The 18,605-nt window shown below is 38.7% G+C and overlaps 1 protein-coding gene and 1 long non-coding RNA gene across 2 annotated transcripts; one reads left to right on the top strand and one right to left on the bottom strand.

Annotated features, from left to right (window-relative positions):
- Positions 1-12,919: 12,919 nt before the first annotated feature.
- Positions 12,920-13,539, top strand: LOC147642045 (uncharacterized). The gene is made up of 3 exons (XR_015269939.1): positions 12,920-13,120; positions 13,225-13,326; positions 13,434-13,539. It is a non-coding gene; the product is annotated as an uncharacterized LOC147642045 (long non-coding RNA).
- Positions 13,540-15,659: 2,120 nt separating this feature from the next.
- On the bottom strand, positions 15,660-16,552 carry LOC147642044 (uncharacterized). Its single transcript, XM_086801313.1, has 2 exons — positions 16,343-16,552; positions 15,660-16,094 (listed from the first exon to the last, which is right to left on the bottom strand). The coding sequence occupies exons 1-2, from the start codon at positions 16,550-16,552 to the stop codon at positions 15,660-15,662; spliced, it is 645 nt and encodes a 214-aa protein (XP_086657439.1).
- Positions 16,553-18,605: the final 2,053 nt, after the last annotated feature.

The following is an 18,605-nucleotide window of genomic DNA, read 5'->3' as shown; positions in this document are numbered from 1 at the left end:
TGCTTTGAAAAGCCTCTTTCGCATGATACTGATGAGGCAGGAATCACCAAAATAGCTTGCCAAAGCTTCATCATGTTGGGGTATGTGTTCTGCCATTCAGTATTAGAAGCAAAAACACGCCATGCATCTATCATGTTCATGCCTTCACAACCATAATACAAAGTATCTGTGAATGATAATTGTTACAGATGCAGATATCCAAGTATACAGATGCAGATATCCAAGTATACACCTTGTTAGCCATTTTATCAATATACGAAATGAAGCATTTTGCAGCATCAACTACGGCAAGAGCTTCCCTATGAGCTATACAATGTATGTTTACAAGGTGAGGCTAATCTCGTTTTAGCTTTGCTACAAGACCATCATTACAAACCATCTCCATCCGTTGCAATTCCCACCATGCGATGCTTTTCAAGACCACACTCATTAAAAACATTATAAATTGCATCATATTTTGTCTGAGTACAACCATCACTTACCAAAACCAGTCTTGCAAACTCAATATTACATAAAGCTTTGCCATTCATAGGAAAAAAGCAAAGATAAATAATCAAATGCTTTTCTAATCCCCTATCAGTTGTCTCATCCACAGTCACTCCATAAAAAGGGCTTTGCAATAATTGTTTAAGTTGAGATCTTTTTATATACTCAGAAATGGAAATGACAAAATCTCTACATGCTATTCTATTTGTGTATGAAGAATAGTCATGCTGTATAGGCATATTCTCCACACCCATGCATAAGCAAGATCACATAATTTCTCATACTTTCTCAATGCTAAGTCTTGTTGTGCATTAAAATAGGCTAGCTTCATCACTGTTATCACCCTGGATGTGTTTCTACATGTCATTACATTAGGGAAAAAGGGAGCTCATTTTGGGGCCTTTTACGGTTTGGAAAAATAAGCTCTCAACCAATGAACAGAGGGCCAATGTAACGTTGGAAATTCACAAAAATAAAAGAAAATAGATAAAAGAAACAATATTTTATGTAGGTACAAGCGTGCTACATTAATGTGGAGATTGGTTTTTTATTCTCACAAGATCTTTGGACATGAAGATAGAATCTAGTCTGACATTTTCTCTGACAAGGGCCTTCCCGCTTCCACCTCCCTTTGAACTTTGAATTGTTGTGCTGCCTTTCCTTCGAAAGGTCTACCATTCTACACCACTACCTCATTGTGCAGCAACCTCTTCTTTTCCAAAACTGCTCCCTTGATCCAGTTTGGCTTAGAGTAAGATGTTTCTTGTCAACTATCTGTCTGCCTACTTTCTCTTTCTTGAAACTTCACTTTGTCATCTTGTTTACATTACTTTGCTGTGGTTACAGATTCACAAGGTATCCATGGTGAATAAAAACTATGGTCGTTCTTGTGGAAGACGCTCTGTGGATGATAATGCTATGAAGGCAGAATTATACCACACATCCTTACCCCGTCGACTTGCTTCTTCTATTTCTTCGGTAGAGAATTCAAGTACAGTCAAAACGGAAGGAACTTGGGAAAGGTTTACTGTTTCGAAAGGAGCATGGGTGCTCATGCAACCTAGTAAAAGAAAGAGACCCCAGACAAAAAATATTTTCTTGGCATCATGGAAGGGAAGAGTACGAGATTTTAAAATCACCAGAGGAAAGATATCGGTGAAAGAAGTTTTGATTCAGCATGTGTACATGCATAAAGAACTTGTCTTGCGAGACTATCCAAATGATCTTCCGCAACACAGGCCTAATTGTATATTTTCTATTGTGGTTTTGTTCTTTATGAGGTGCATGGATTTTTAAGACAAAGCTTTCTTTCTTTGCTTATTGATATTCTTGTGTTATTTTATTTCAGATTTATACCCTTCATCGTATGAGACATGGCAAAACATCGATTGTATTCTGGGATTTATAGATGTTTTGCATGGATCGATAGGAGAACAACAATACGAAGGTCGATGTGCAATAGAGCTAGCTCAATCCGGTATATTTTTTACTGATCATTTTTATCAGTTGCTGGACAATGCAAACACACATGGTGTGTTAAGAAAACAAGACCTTCCAGCATGGAATTCAGTGGATTGGCCTCTCCCACATTTTAGTGTTACAGAGGCATATAGAGCCAAGCTTTTCAAAGAAGTACAGAAAGCTCTGAGGCCCAATATTCCCACAAGGATAATAAAAATTTCTTTGTGCATGCCTCTCACAGTTTTTGTAGACTTGTTTAATACCTTTCTAGTGAAGGTTTCAAAAACAATGTTCACAGTTTTAAAGCAACAAGTCTGGCATGCATGCCACAATTTTTGGATAAAGGTTGGGATAAGAAGACATGTAGTTCAGTGTTTTGTGAGGTTGTCCAACCTTCTATGCAACTGAAGTACATGGTTGCATCACAAAATTTCATTTTTTCTTTTTATTATAAGCGCAGTCGAATGCTAGGTACAAAACTAGTCCCTATGGATCAAGATGAAGATTCTTTTGGTGCAGAAAATAAACTTCTTGATATTGATGTTGTTGAGAATGGTGATGTGCTAGTCAATATCACATTAAGACAATGTTGCTCCCTAGCTCAATTGCGCAATTACATTCTATTTGAGACAGAAGGTTCTATTTCAAAGGACTTTTTATTTATCTACAACAATAAGAAGGTATACCATGTGACTTATCCTAGTCTCATTAAGCACTGCTATTAGTTTACTTTACCCTATTGTTTCATATTGCTTTTTTGCAGGTGCTCAAAAGAAGAGAGAGATCAATAAAATGCAAAGACATTGAAAATTTTAAAATTGAGATAACACAGACTCCATAAACAAAGGTATTATATTCAAAAATGTAAAATTCTATACAGAAGTGTTTAATTACATATGTAGAACATATTCTTGACAACAATTTTCTATTTATCTACAGGCTGATCTAGAGGCTGCTCTACATGGTCCAAGCCCACCGTATCATCTTTATTTGGAGAATCTACTTTCTGTTGCTCCATCTTGTCGTGTACAGTCTCTTGGTGCTGCTCCATTGTCTCCTCTACTGCCCCTGGAGCATCTGTTTGCTGTTGCTCCATCATTTCCTCAATAACATCAGCAGTAGCAGATCCTTGTTCTTGTGGCTTCTCCTCATCAGCACTAGGTCCTTGTTCTTGTGGCACCACATCTGCATCATCTGTGTCATCAAGGTGTATGACACCTTCTCGGACTTTAGAGCTCTCACCTAACTCGACAGTAGCTGGTACAATAGGTTTGGGGAAGGCATACTTCAAAAACTTCCAAATTATATCAGCTCTGAAACTATACACATAGCTCGAGTTGAAGCTATCTTCTCTCATCTGCAATGAGATATGATGATTAAGAACACTTTGTACCAATATCAAATTTTTTGAAGCTAAATGAAAATTATTTTTTCTTACAAGCTCTGGCTGTCCTATCTCAAAATAGCTTGAAAGTATATATTTGGCACTAATCAGTACTCTCCAGCCACAGCTACTTGAATCATCTTGTTGTGGTGTCTGGATAGTTGGAAAGATATGTTAGAAATTGTTAATGTCTGAACAAAATAAAATTATTCAATAAGTTCAAAGGCATAGCATGAAATAGACATCAGTAGAGGGAGCAACTTTCTACCTCTAAATCTATTGGCTCTATTGAATCCAAAAGATTGACATTAGGAGGACACTGATCCAATGCATCTAGAAGTCTTCTAATATAACTGCAATACATATAATTCAATTAGTGTGCATTAAATCCAAATAATGAAGTTTAAAGTTAAAAATAGCACACAAACCACTTACAATTTAACCTCTCTGTGTGTGTTTCTAAGAGAGTTTAATAAAAAGCATTGCTTCTGCTGGATGTCAATAGAAGCAAAGCTCCAGTGGTCACTGCATAAGAAAAAAAGCATTAAGAAATCAAAGGCTACAAGAGTACTCAATCTTGAAGGAAAATCCCAAAAGAAGCAGCCACACACATACTTGTTATGGTATGGAAGTAGCAAAATATCAACATGATCAAAATCACAGTGTCTGAACCAATTGGAAATATCCATGGGAGTTTCCTTTGGATCTCTTAACTTGAAGGAAATTGCAGGATCAATAATATAAACTGTATGCTGTACAGCATGGTTCAGCCAGCTTCTCATCATGCTACATTGGACAAAACAATAATTAAGGTAAGGTGTAAGGGAGGAGGTACAATAAGGATTGTTTTGCAAACAAATGTAAAATAAAAGACACTTACTAGAGCATTGCAAGAATGAAGGTATCTGAGCAATACTCATTCTTATGAGCCAATGTTGCCAAGCATGCTCTTGTCAAGTCAAAATTATTCTCTGAAAAATCATCTTCAATATGGACAACTATGTTAAGGCCCAGCTCCTGCAACCTTCTCTGTATCTGTAGCTCCATCTGTACAGTCTCCACATTTATAGCAGATTTGGATTCCTCTATTTGCTGCTTCAGTGACTCCTCATAAGAAGCTTTCCCTCTGGTGCTCATTGAGTGGGTCACTTCAACAACCTTCACCTTGTCTGCCTTCAATTTCCTTGTAGGTGGAATTAATAATATGTCTCTCATTTTAATGTCCTGCCATTCCACAGGATGGACCAGCTTGTCATACCTCCACCTCACTTTGGACAATGTGTTGAAGTCCTTGGCCATCAGAGTTACCCTGTGAGCATGGGCTGCTACAAGCATTGCATCTTCAAAGTACTCCAAGTAATCCTCTGCCATTTCCTGTAAGGAAAGAATGGCAGTCCTGTTCCACCTCAAACCAAGGTGCCAGCTATCACAAATTTCTCTCACTAGCCTCTGAAAAGGTGCCTTGGGGATTGCAAAGCCTATAGCTTTTTGTTGTTTCCTGATCTCCTTTAGCACACCAGCAAAAAGCCTATAGCTTTTTGTTGTTTCCTGATCTCCTTTAGCACACCAGCAGAATGCTTTAACCTCTTGGACTTTTGCTGCAGCATGCTCATTGGCTTCCCCTTCCTGCCATGTGCAACTCTTCCTTTTGTAGGTACACTAGATTCCTTGACATCAGCCCCAGCTGCTGCTGCTGCAAGCCCTGGCCCCTTGCCAGACCTCCTTGCAGTTGCCTTGGTTCTTGCCATCACTCTGAAAAGGTCCATACAAAGCAATAGTAAAAGATTAGAAACATGGAGAACATAGAATGATTAAAGAAGGTGATGACAAATTGGATAAAGCAAAATTGAACAATTTGCAACAAAACGCGATTATGATGATTTGAAATTTGTAACAGCTCAAAATTGCGTTTTTCTGCAAATACTTGAAACAACATGCTATTGCATTCCTATGATGAATTCTCTATCTTTCCAACTACAAACAATATGTATTAAGTTTATAGAAGAACTATGCAGCCTTGAAATGGGTGGATGAAGAAGCATTTTAAAATTTGCAACAAAATGCGATTTGGACTATTTTGAGATTTCTAAAATCCTCTCCTCGCGTTTTGCTGCAAATTCTAGAGACAACATACTTCAGCATGCCTTTAGTCATTTCAATGTGTATGCAGCTTGGTGCAACATGGATTGAGCCTATGGACATCAAGAAGTGATCAAACTCTCATTCAACAGGCCCAAATAAAAAGTCTTCCTGCTTCTACATGCAGTGGAGAAAATCTAAAAAATGCATATAATATTTATCATAATATGTAACCTACATCACATCAATCAATTCCTTACCCTAATATACTATTAAACAAGAAGAAAAGGAAAAAGATTTTCTTACTAACTTGGAAGCTATCTGCAAGTGTGCTGTGCTGATGATGAGTATCCTGTGCTGGGTATGAACCTCTGCTGTGCTGGTCTGGATGCTGATGGTGTAGAGTAGGGAGGTAGAGATGCAAGAGAACTGAGTTAGGAGAGTAGATTATTACAAAATACAAATAATGGAGTTATTAAATACCACACGTGTGAGATATAGTCATTTTTTAACACATGTGGGTCCCACCAGATCTTTTGGAATTTGAAATTTGTGGGTCACTTTTTGCCTTGGAAATTGTGCCAATCATGATTTCATAATTAGATCCATTAACACTTTTCCCTCCCCGTATTCCATCCCTGCCAGCACCCTCCCATCATCCTTTTCTTTCCCACTTTGACCACTTTCTACCCAACACACTCCATCCACTCTGCAACCTGTCTGAAGACTACTACCATTACCAGATCTCCAAGTTACTAGTGCTATAGCTCAGTTTTGGAAGAGAGCAGGAGAATCTCCAGGGCTATTCCAACAGTATGGAAGAGGAAAAGAAAGGTCAGAGATCTATACCCTTTCCAATGTTTTCTGATATATATTTCTTCCATCTGTAGAATTCTTAAATCTCAGTGCCTAGAAATCTAGCAGATCACCCTAGGATTTGATTAGAGATGGATATGAGTAGGATTTAGAATTTTGCAACAAAATGCGATTATAGTGGTTTACATTTTCCAAATGCTCCAAATCGCGTTTTCCTGCAAATTCTGATATTTGTTTTAGTTTTTATTTTTTCCTCCTTCTTTTAATCTCTTTTGCACTGGGGAATTCCTCCTGGCATCATTTACTGTCCTGAACATTGTGAGATATCCCTAGCATTTGATTGGAAATGGATGTCCGTAGAAATTTAGAATTTGCAACAAAATGCGAGGAGAGCACTTTACATTTTTCAAATGGATCTGCATCGCGTTTTGTTGCAAAGTCTTGTGTCTCTTTTGGTTTTTATTGTTTGCTCATTGTTTTGCTTTCTATGTCCATGGAGATGTCTTTCTTGATGATGAGAAATGTTTTTGCTTTGGAACAGTTGATCCTCAGGTCCCTCCTTTCAAGAGGAAGTTGGACTTTTCTACTGCTATACTCAGACCACAGCAATCACCAGGTGATTCATGTGTGCTTATGAAGAGTTTTGTTTGGTGATATCCTATACATTATCTGATTGCATATGTGAGCATATAGAATTCATGCTATATAAATTTTGCTTCAGGCAAAAGCAAGAGACTAGAGCAGAAAGGTGAGTCTTCCCTTTCAAAACAAAGGGAACCAGAAGAGGACAAATCTCCAGATTTGCTCCTATTTGACTTTCTTCACAAGTGCAAGGCTCAAAGGAACTTCCACATATACCACAGTATTTTCAACAGGGAGTTCACTATGAGCACTCTTTTGGACCATCACAGAGATTTCCTTTCAGACCATTGGGATACCTTCAAACAACTGACAGAGGCAGGAAGGATTGTGGAAGGTGAAAAGATTTTTGTGCATTTAAATCATATTGTCTCCATTGACAAGCTGAGGTACCATGTGAATAGAAGGTTTGACAGCCTTCCTAAGGAATATAAATTCAGCTGTAACTTGCACACCAGAAAGTGTTGAGTGCTTGAGGAAAACATGGCATTCCTTATGTACATTGTCTTTCAACAGCAATCTCTAGAAGAGCAAGGGCAGGAGACTGAAGAAGAAGATATATCTGTAGCGGAGGTAAAAGAGGATATTCCTATGGCAACAGATATGGCAGAGCAGGAAGAAGATATCAACCTAGAGGATGAGGGGCTGCAAGTGGCTGCTCTTGACCTTGTTCAACTGAGGACTGAAACTCTTAGGGCAGCACAGCTAGTTGAAGATTTTGATGTTCAGAGCAGCAACTATGCAGTGCCCATGCTTCCAGGTGTCTTGATTGGTGGTAAAGATTATGTTTTCCTCCATGATATAGAGTGTATGTTCAATTTGAGGGAGGACTATGCTAGCTTTGGAAATAACCTTTGATCCTGCAGAGGCCCTTACTATTTGTTTCAAAGAGGCTGAAAGTTTCCAAGAGCCAGATGAAGCTGCCTTCCAGCTCACCCAGGAAGCTATGAATCTCTCATCACTTCATAAGGAAAAACTTAAAGAAGAGGCTGGACTGGAGGGGAGAGGAATAAATCTTTGGAAAGATGAACTTCTTGTTGCTGATGAAAATGAGAGGGTATGATATTATTACTTCAAATCAAATACTTTATGTTGTGTTTAAATGTTTTGTAGTTATGTATCATTGTCTCACTATAATCTTTTGATACATGGCAGCTACAAATTGAGGATGACACATTCCTCCAGAGATCAAGTGGAAGCAGGCCAGCTGGGTTTGGCAAAATGTCAAGCCTAGCTCATTATATTCATGATGTAGGCAGTGCTAAGATCTTGATTTACCATAGGCAGTTGAGCAACAATGGAGAAGCCATTGTTTACTTCTTTAAATGTTTGTCTAGGGTATTAGGTGGACATGATCTTCCATGGCAAAAGGAAAAGATCATTTTAATAGAGAGGTTGTCCGCCATAGATATATTTGGGGATTATGTGAATAAGCAGGCCTCTAGGGCCTCTTACTTTTTGTCTTACACTTCTTATGCATTAGCATGTGGTGTTAAGGAGCCCAAATGCCTAGAGGGCTATGGAAAACACAAGCTCATAAGGTTTCGAGAGCCACCCATGATTGCATCAGGCCACACAATCCAAGAAGAAGAACACGTGGAGATAGCTGAAGACAAGGATACCCCTCTCAGACAAGCAACAGAGGCAAGCATTGATAAACAGAAAGTCGACATCAAGCCAATAAGGAAGAAAAAGAGTCCAATCAAGTTCAAAAAGAGAGTTCCGACTCGCAAGCCTTGGGAGTAATAGGATTTAGTCATCAAATATAGCACAAACATTATGTTGAAGTTGAACTGATTTGTACAAAGTCTTTGATCCTCATCAGTTCCTTGTCCGTACGGACGATCAGTACCCTTTTGTATTTGTCCCATCACCGTACGACACTTCACTACTCTTCCCACACTCAAAAGCTTCTAAAAGTGTTTGACTCTCAGTATTTTATTGGTAAGGATCAACAGTATGTCTAGCATAATTAAGTAGTATTGATTGAATTTTTTGTGTGTTAATATATGGATGTATTGATGCTTGTTAATATAGATCACATGTTTCACAAAAGACTTACTTTTGATGGAGTCTCAAAACATATAGGCATTACACCAAGAGTCACTTGTTCCACAGAATAAAAATCTATTGATTGAGTTTGAAAACATGTGGACATAACACCAATAAGTTACAACTGCTATTCATGTTTACTTGTCCATTTATGGTTTCTAAATATCTTCGAATCCCTCCACTGTCTATGTCTCTCTGCTGCCATTGAATTGTCCAAAGTTTGTCTTCGTCTTTGCTTTTGGGCTAGAATAAAAGCAAGCTTGACTTTGGAGCTAGCAACTTTTCTTTTAGCATGCAGCCTTTGTAGAATGCCTCGATAAAACCATTGGAAGACTTCCTTCAGACTATTTGCCTTTTGACTCCCTCCATAGTGTTGTGTGTGTCTGAAAAATGCATTACGTGCCATGTAGTGAGACTTCTCCATGCCTTGGGTAGACCAAATTGCTGGGCATCCATACTTTTTGACAAAATAGGGAAGGTGGTTGTAGATGATATGTTGTTTTCACAAAGACATAAGAATGCATAGTAAGTTATTAAAGAAAAGAGGATCACACTTAAGTAAAAGAAGAAGACATCACTTTACCATGTAGTGAGTTATCTTGCAGGCTGTCCATGCGTCTTTCATTGACTTCCCAAAATGTTTTATTGCCTCTTCAAAGTTCTTGTAATCACTCTTTGTCCATGTTACATTGTCACATAACATGAAGAGTTGATCAAGAGACATCCACACCTCTGCCTTCACATTTCGTGCTTCCCCATCTGCCTCATGATCTTTCACGGCATTATGGACTTGCTTCCACAATCCATAACTAATCCTTGAAACTGTTCTACCTTGCCTTACTTGCTTACTATTGTGTTTGGGTCGAGACAAGAATCTTCTTGCCTTAACACCACCAATAGAGGGCTTGATTGGTACCTCCTTGCCATTGCTAGACTTTTTAAAATCCTTTGTGATATGAACATCACCTCCATGCAGACCTATATCGGATAACACTTTTTCCAATGCATGAAGAGCATCCTTTCTATTTCTTTCGGGAACTGCGCGCTCGTCGACCTGCACGTCCGCCGTACCTGCAAAGGAGGCTGTAACGTCCGCCAAGGCAGAAGTCCAAGTGCCGGCGGTGATACATCGACTGACGTGCACGTCCTCCCTCCCTCAGCCGCCGTCAATCAGACTATATCACACGGTGCCTTCTTCTTGCATTCCTCCTTGACGTTTTTTTTTAATTTCTTTGGAACGTTCAAGTAGCTTGACGTTTTTTTTCAAAATAGATTACACACTAGTTTAGTACACAGTCGTACTTTATCCCTAGTTTACTATACAAACAGACCCAGTTTGAAAACCAGCCTTCTTTTAACGATGGTGCTTATTGCATGCATGCTTATAGTTTGAAAATCAGCCTTCTTTTAACGATGGTGCTTATTTATCCCTGGTTTACTATACAAACAGACCCAGTTTGACAACCAGCCTTCTTTTAACGATGGTGCTTATTGCATGCATGCTTATAGTTTGAAAATCTGCCTTCTTTTAACGATGGTGCTTATTGCATGCATGCTTATAGCCATGCTTGGGTTCACTTATTGCCATGATTAATGTCTTCTTGTCATGCATGTGTTTAGTAATATGTAACCATGCATACGTGACACACTTAAAGCTTCAACCTAGTTTAACCCTTGTGCACTACTTCTTGTAGTCTTTCTTTTTGCTAAAAGTATGTGGTACCAATTTGTGTATGTCACCTCTTTATATTGATGGTGAGTTTGGTACTCATTGCTATTAGATGCCACTTGCAAACCCTCCTTATGAGGAGATAATTCTTCCTTCTGGGAAACTTGCTCGGCAATGTCGAGTCTCAGATACGTGTCCTAGATGGAACACGAACTATATCAAGAGAATTCATATGATTCGCCACTTGAAAGTCGACCATGGCTTAGAGGTGGATATCCCACTTCAAAAGACAGGACGCCCCTTGGGTGGTGGAATGCAAGGAGCTTCAAAGAGTGCTGCAAAGCAATCACAGACAAGGTTTCTAGATGCAAATCGTAAATTTCAAATCAACATGAAAAACAATGAAAAGAAACAAAGACTTTTGGCTGAAGATGCTTGGGAAAAGAAAGCTCCTACCAACTTGTCTAAGAGAGCCTATAACATGCAAAAGGAAGCATTCATCGAGGGATTTGTTGCCAAGGGCATGGAACAATACATGGAGAACAAGGAGAAACGCATGCAAGGGATTAAACGGCGCATTAAAGAGGGATATTCCAGACATGTGAGATTTTCTCTTGTCCTATTAACCTTAATTGTGAAATATATTTATACCATGAATATTATTAAGCTCTCATTTTGCATCTTGTAGCGACGCCAAAAAGAAAGTGATGATTCTGACAATGATGATGGTGAAGTGGGTTCTCAACGGATGGAAAACCTCGATGAGGACATATTGACAAGCGGCAAGGATGAAAATCAGAAAGAGTCTCCTCCTTTGGTATGCAAGATATGATTTTTTGATTTTTTTAACTTGTTCATTGTTTGTTATCTTTACTCTCATAACATGCCACTCTCTTGAAGGGCTCTCTTGATGAGGCGAACCATGAGCATGTGGCTCCATCTCAAGTGAAGAAGAGACAGAAGTGTGTTGTTTTTTCTCCTTTGAAGGTGAGAGATGGATGTACTAGTTGGTCTGAGGGCTTCTGATGTACTAGTTAAGTAGAGGGCTTCTTTAAAAACATGGTACTAACCTTAAATTGTATTTACCATGAAACTTCGTAATCTTCCAATTCATAAGACTCGATCAAAGAAAAATGTTCAAATCCATGATAGTGAAGGCTCCTCACATGGAAACAAAATAATCGATGACGAAGTGTCGATGAGAAATGTGGAATTCGAGGGAAAAGCCTCCCTTACAACGGTATGAAAATACATCTCTTCAACCTTTGTACTACTTTGAGGTTGTTTTCCTTACACTAAAATACATAAATATGTTTTATTTATTGTTTCCTCACTTTAGGAGAAAATTGTCAACAAGGAAGCTCATGTAGGACTCTCTAAAAAAAGTAAGAAACGGAAGAAGGTAAGGGGTGGAAGATGTCTCTTCGTACACAATTTAAGAGTAGGATTTATTTCAAATACCATGGCTCCTTATGTCAACTCTTGTTTGTTTGAACTTGAAGGGGATGGCTTGCAATGTAAATGCAACTTATTTTGATATTAGCTCTCCGAGTGAGAGTAAGCCTTCAAATGTAATAATAACAATATCCACTAGTGACATTAAGACGCACAATGTCTTGGGCAAGGTAAAAGATCTAAGTGCGGTCTATGAAAGGTATACTTTTTATAACTCTATGGCTTGAATATTGAATTATCTTATCATATGCATGGTTTTAAGTTACGCAAGGATTGATTTTTTGGTTGTGTAGACTTCAACACGGAGTGACTATTCACTTACACTCTACACGTTGGGGATTCATTGCCGAGGTGGATGTGCAATTAGCCAAGTCAATCATGCATGTGGAAGCGTCTACTCGTGTGCTTAACCTATTTGCCATGTCGGTAAATTTTTCAATTCTGAAATATAGCTTTTGGATTTGCAGCTCAAAGATGCGTAAAGCATGTTCATTTTGTAGGTGGATGGAAAAAACCCTACCTGTAGATGCTCTGGAGAAGGTTACATTCGTGGATAGTTTGTGGTATGACTATGTGGCTTCACGGCGTCCAACGAGGAATACTTCCTTGCAGAATTTCTTTGGACATATTGATCTGAGCAAGCATGTGTTCTTGTTTCTACCTCTAGTACATAGGTAAGGTCAATACTTTACTCATATTGATGCATGTGTTCTTGGTTTTGTCGTGAGTAGACAAAGCACTTACAACTTCATGTTTCTTAGGCACCACTGGACTCTTTTTGTGGTCTATAATTCCCACAGCATGAAGGTGAGAGGCTTGTCATCGAGAAAAAATATTCTCCTTCACCTAGACACACTACATGTAGGGAATTCGGGCGAGTATGTTTCCATTGTGCAACGGTAAGACAAGAGCTTTACTTTGAAGTTCATGAATCCATAATGCTTGGGTAAATGCTAGCTAACATTTTACATGTATATATTTGTAGAGTCCTTGAGTCAATTTCTTCAAGTTGCACACATGGACCATTACAAGAGTCTCTTGCATGCCCATCCACTGGGTTTGAGTTGAAGTGTATAGAGGTATGTGAAAATTAATTTTGGCTTTTGAGACATGATATATATAGCATGATATATGGCATTTTTTGGATTCGATCAAATGAGACATACGTATGTAAACATTGTAGGTGCCAAAACAACCAAACGCAATTGATTGCGGATTTTATGTAATGGCATTTATCAAGAAACTAATCGATGGGAGCCTTATACATACACCTCCAAAGCATTGGGTATCCACATGCTTATTAAAAAGCTTCCTTATGAAATCTCTTGCTATGTATGAGCTAAATGTGAATTTGGTGTTATAAACTCTAACATTGCTTTTTTCCTTGTGTAGCTATCAAAGAAGTGGTTCGACCATGGATACATCATGAAGTTGAAGGATGAGTTCAATTCTTGGCTTAGCCATGTATTGGATGAGCATCTGCCCTTAGCATCGTGACCGTTTTAAGTTTGCTATGTTAGTTTTTTGTCAATGGATGGCTTATGCCATTCCATGATATATGACATTGTATGTCTCCACGTTAGTGAAGATAAGTCTTACTTTGGGATTTTATAGTTCGTACAAAATTTCATTTCGTCGAGATAAGTTGTGCACGATTTGTAAGGCTACACTTCCATGGAATGCTAAATGTTTTGGTTGGAATGCTACATGTGTCAATGTAGTACTTATTTTTGGTTTTAGGGTTGATTTTTTACTTTATGCAAAACATTTGTACTTGCCACCATTTCACAACATTTGTACTTCGGCTTGTCCTAGTTTACTGCACAGTCCTAGTTTACTGCACAGTCCTAGTTTTTGCATAGTCTTAGTTTACTACACAGTCCTAATTTACAACAAAGTCTTTACAAACACCATATAAACAATGAGAGAGATCATCCAAATGCTTACCAAGGAGAGATCATAAACACTCAACAATGAGAGAGATCATACATAAATCCAATGCCGCACAAATACAAAAAAAATAAAAAGTACTTGCCACCAATTCACAACATTTGTACTTTGGCTTCTCTGTGTTTGCATAGACCTAGTTTACTGCACAGTCCTAGTTTACTGCACAGTCCTAGTTTATTGCACAGTCCTATTTTTTGCATAGTCCTAGTTTAATACACAGTCCTAATTTACAACAAAGTCCTTACAATCACCATATAAACAATGAGAGAGATCATCCAAATGCTTACCAAGGAGAGATCATAAACACTCAACAATGAGAGAGATCATACATAAATCCAATGCCACACAAATACAAAATAATAACACAGTACTTGCCACCATTTCACAACATTTGTACTTCGGCTTGTCTTAGTTTTTGCATAGACCTAGTTTACTACACAGTCCTAGTTTTTGTGGAAAGGCTCACCAATGAGAGAGATCATACATAGATCCAATGCCACACAAATACTGAAAAATAACACAGTACTTGCCACCCTCCTCATATATCAAGTGTACAACAACACAAGTCTAACGCGCGATGCGTATATCTTTTCGAGGACTTGTCCACTTGGAAGAGTCAAAGAAAAGTGTCTCTCCTCATCCTTACAATCACCATACAAACAAGACATGATATTACATTGCAAGCTTTGTAATCCATCGCATAATAGCACATACTTGTTTATGAGGATGCCTTCAACACCGACGGGAGCATGTCTTTCAGTTAAAGGCAATAAACCATGGCAAGTGTGACAAGAGAGGGTAGAAAGGGGGTCTACCAAAAATGTTTTTGTGCAGCAATGTGGGCACCAAATACGTGGTCTTTTATCAAATTGAATACGATGTCTACCACGTTGATGTTTTCTTCTCAATACACCGGATACATGAGCTCGTTTGTTGGGGTGACACAATTCAGCTTCCTGAATTGAAGTTGGAATGGTATTGAAAGGCTCTCTTGGCCTTCCATGGCCAAGCCTAGTTGTCGTCACATGTGCTTGAATTTGACGAACATTCCCTCTTGTAGGCATGTCAATCTCCTTTGGCTTGATAAGATTTGAAAGGTACTCCTTTGAGGTTTGTAGCTGTGTCAAGCATAATTCTTTTTCTGTAGAGTCCTTTGTGTCCAATTCTTCCTCTATTTGACTTAAAATTCTTCTAAATTCCTCAATGCAGAGATGAATGTCTTCACTTGTGTTGGCCTCTATCATGTCCATCTAATTACAAGGGCTTGCAGAAGTCTCACAAATCTCATGATCCATAGAAACCATTCCCAAGGTGCGTGCATTGTCAATAATGGGAAGAAACTTGTATAACTCAGGAAAGTGATGCCTCATTATCAATCTTATGCCATATAAGTGCTTGCAGTCACTTGTCCAATCGAGGCAATCACAATAATTGGATTGCATACTCACATGATACCACTGGCTTGAAGAAGAGGTGCTTTGAATCTTGAACGACAAGGCCATTTCATTGATGACTTTCAACGATGAGGGGTCACTTTCAAACCGTTGTAGTATTCTCTCCCCAGCAGACAACCTTGAAGTGTGCATCTTTGACGATCCACGAATACTAAAGCGCCCAGAATCGGCTAGATCAAGAAATACAAATGTCAAGAAGAGGATTTTCGATACTTTAAATGAATACAGCAAAAATGTGAAAAGAACTAGTGATATTACCTATTTCTTGCTTTTGCTTGAAGAACTCAAGCATAGTTCCACCCATGCGCCTGCCAGTCTTTGAATCGCCCACAAGAGCATGTATAAGCTCAAGCATGGACCGGTTGATTTGTGCATCCAAGAGAGTGTATTTTATGTATTGCCATAGGCGCTCCACCAAGTTAGTAGTATCAACATTCCCATAAGAGAACAATCGGCCAAATTTTGGCCATCGCCTTCGCCAAACACAAGTCGACCCACACCAACCATTTGTCACATATCGAATGATATTGTCATGGGCATTGTAACATTGTAAGAAATGTTGATACTTCTGTTCGAATTCCATTTCTGTGACCGAGTGCATGAGATTTGACATTGATGTGTAGATCTCATCTTGCAGTTCTTTGGAAACCTGCATTTTTCACATTTTTTTTGAGGTTAAATTATAACCCAAAACTCATATTAAATCAAACATCCTAAGCTACTCTCAATTACGAAGTATTGTGTTACTGCATAGTCCTAGTTTACTGCACAGTCCTAGTTATTGCACAGTCCTAGTTTACTATCCAGTCCTAGTTAATGCACAGTCCTAGTTTACTATTCAGTCCTAGTTAACTGTATACCCACAGTCCATAGCCTTGAAATATTGCAATCTCTTACTTGTGGTAACAAATTCTCAACCCAAGCTTTCTTAGCATGGAACCAACATAGGATGACATGGCATGCAACTTGTTGGCGAGTTTCTTTCTCTTGTTGAACCCAACAATGCGGATCTTTGTCAACCACCTTAAGCAATGGCTGTAGTTCTTGTGGACACTTGTCAATGACTAGAGCTGTAGGACGAATATCTCCCATTCTTGAAAAAACCATTTTCATAGTAATCTCCAAGGCAATGCTCTCTTGATGAGAGCCTGGGTCATTAGTGCACATCATACACCACACTGGAATGCCAACTCCAAGTTGGTTTGGTAGCACAGCTGCATATAATGGTAGGCCAAACTTATTTGTCTTGAAAGTACTATCAATAGCCCATGAGTCACACGGCCCTTACAAGAAACATAACCCACGTCAAATTGCACGCCTTCCTTGTCTCTCCTTCTTGTCCTTAATGCCATCCAATTGCACGCCTTCCTTGTGACGACGAGGAGCCACCTTTACGTTCTATGGCCTATGGCCTGCAGTACTACTAGTAGTCACGATAAAATTTCTGCCACATGACAGGTCATTTGTCACATGGCCCTTACAAGAAACATGACACATGACAGGACATTTGTCACACGACCCTTACAAGAAACATAAGCCGCACTAAATTTTGTTTTTCATTGCTACAATTTGATATTAACCCTTTAGTTACCGGGTGGGAAGCACGGGCCACTATTAAACTGGCACATGTGACAGAGTTATCCACCAGCTTATCTCCCCACCCTTTTAAAAAAATATATCAAAGTTGAAAGTCCTTGAAATGTAACCCTGCATTAGGTGTAATCCTCTCTAGAAACATTGTACAGGTGGTGGTTTAATCATTGATGTTCTCTTGTGTTTTTGGCAACCCTTGCATTTCTCTCTCTCTTTTTTTTTTCGCTCTTTCATTAATATAAAACTTGCATCATAAAAAAGTTGAAAGTCCCAAATGTCCTTTGTCACATGTCCCTTAAAAGAAACATAAAATACATCATCCTCTTCATCATGGAAGGGCATGCAGTATTTTATAGTAATAGAAAAAAGGGTGACACGAGAATGCACAACCGCATTTCAAATTAAATGCATCAAGTAGCAATGTCATTGCTACTGGTGGCCAAAGTTGTTGCTTTGAGGATCACTCCAATTCTACAGGAGGTAATTCCAAAAAACAATGTGGTTTTATTAAAGGGAGATCTATCTAAGATAACATCTTTGTTGCCATGTTGGGTAGAGAAGTGGCCTAGAAGACGGATCAAAAATGCATTATGCTTCAGCTTCATTTGGAGAAAGCCTATGACAGGATTCATTGGTCCTTTGTGGCCAGGGTCATGGAAAAAGCTAGGGTTTGGAAACGGGATGGCTACTTGCATATATACTCTTATAGTGGCTGGATAGTCTAGGTTGCTGTTAAATGGGAGTTTAGGTGGGGGTTTTGAAATTAGAAGATCTGTGAGAGGCAAGGATGCCCCCTAGCTCCTCTATTATTTGTTATCTCTTCCCATCCTCTAATTGTGGCTTTGGAAGATGCATGTGACAAGGGGGGGATAACTGGGTTAAAATTGAGGGGTGGGGAGCAACTGGTTATACAATGCTTTATAGATGACTCACTGCTTTCTTTGAAGACGGATAATGACACCCTAAGGCAAGCCTTACTGATAGTTGTGTAAAACAAGCAGATACTATAAATACTATGGGGGATTAAACACGCTGCTCATCTCTTCACATAATAAAAAAACAAGCAAATACTATAAATACTATGGGGGATTAAACACACTGCTCATCTTCACATAATAAAAAAAATACGACATGATTTCATTAATCTATGAGCCATTTAAATAGGCTTTTGAATACAAGTGATTAGTTGTTGCTAATTTAATTTGTTGAAGACTTCATCCCCATGATTCTCTCTTCCTAGATTCTCTCTACCTCCTCTATTTTCTTGGAGTGCTTATTCTATCTCCTTTGATTATTCCATAATTTCCTCTAGGCTTACCTTCTAAGGTTTTTGTCTAAGGTTACTCTCACCTAAAGTATTTCCTGAACCATTTAAATACGACTTTGGATTTCAATGATATTTGTCCAACAATTCCCCCTTCAGACATATCCATGTCAATGATTGATCTCCCCTAGCTTTGATGACTCTTAGTAAACTTCCTGTACATGGCTTGACTAGTTATGTTTACATGGCCATGCCCTGTGGGTCTTATAGGCCTAAGAACAATGCTAGTTGTCCTAGGTATTT

This window comes from Cibotium barometz, chromosome 1 (genome assembly GCF_041138505.1).
Source record: "Cibotium barometz isolate CiBa-2024 chromosome 1, ASM4113850v1, whole genome shotgun sequence".
NCBI lineage: Eukaryota > Viridiplantae > Streptophyta > Polypodiopsida > Cyatheales > Cibotiaceae > Cibotium > Cibotium barometz.
Note: the sequence above shows the minus strand (reverse complement) of the source record. Positions and strands in the feature narration are given on the sequence as shown.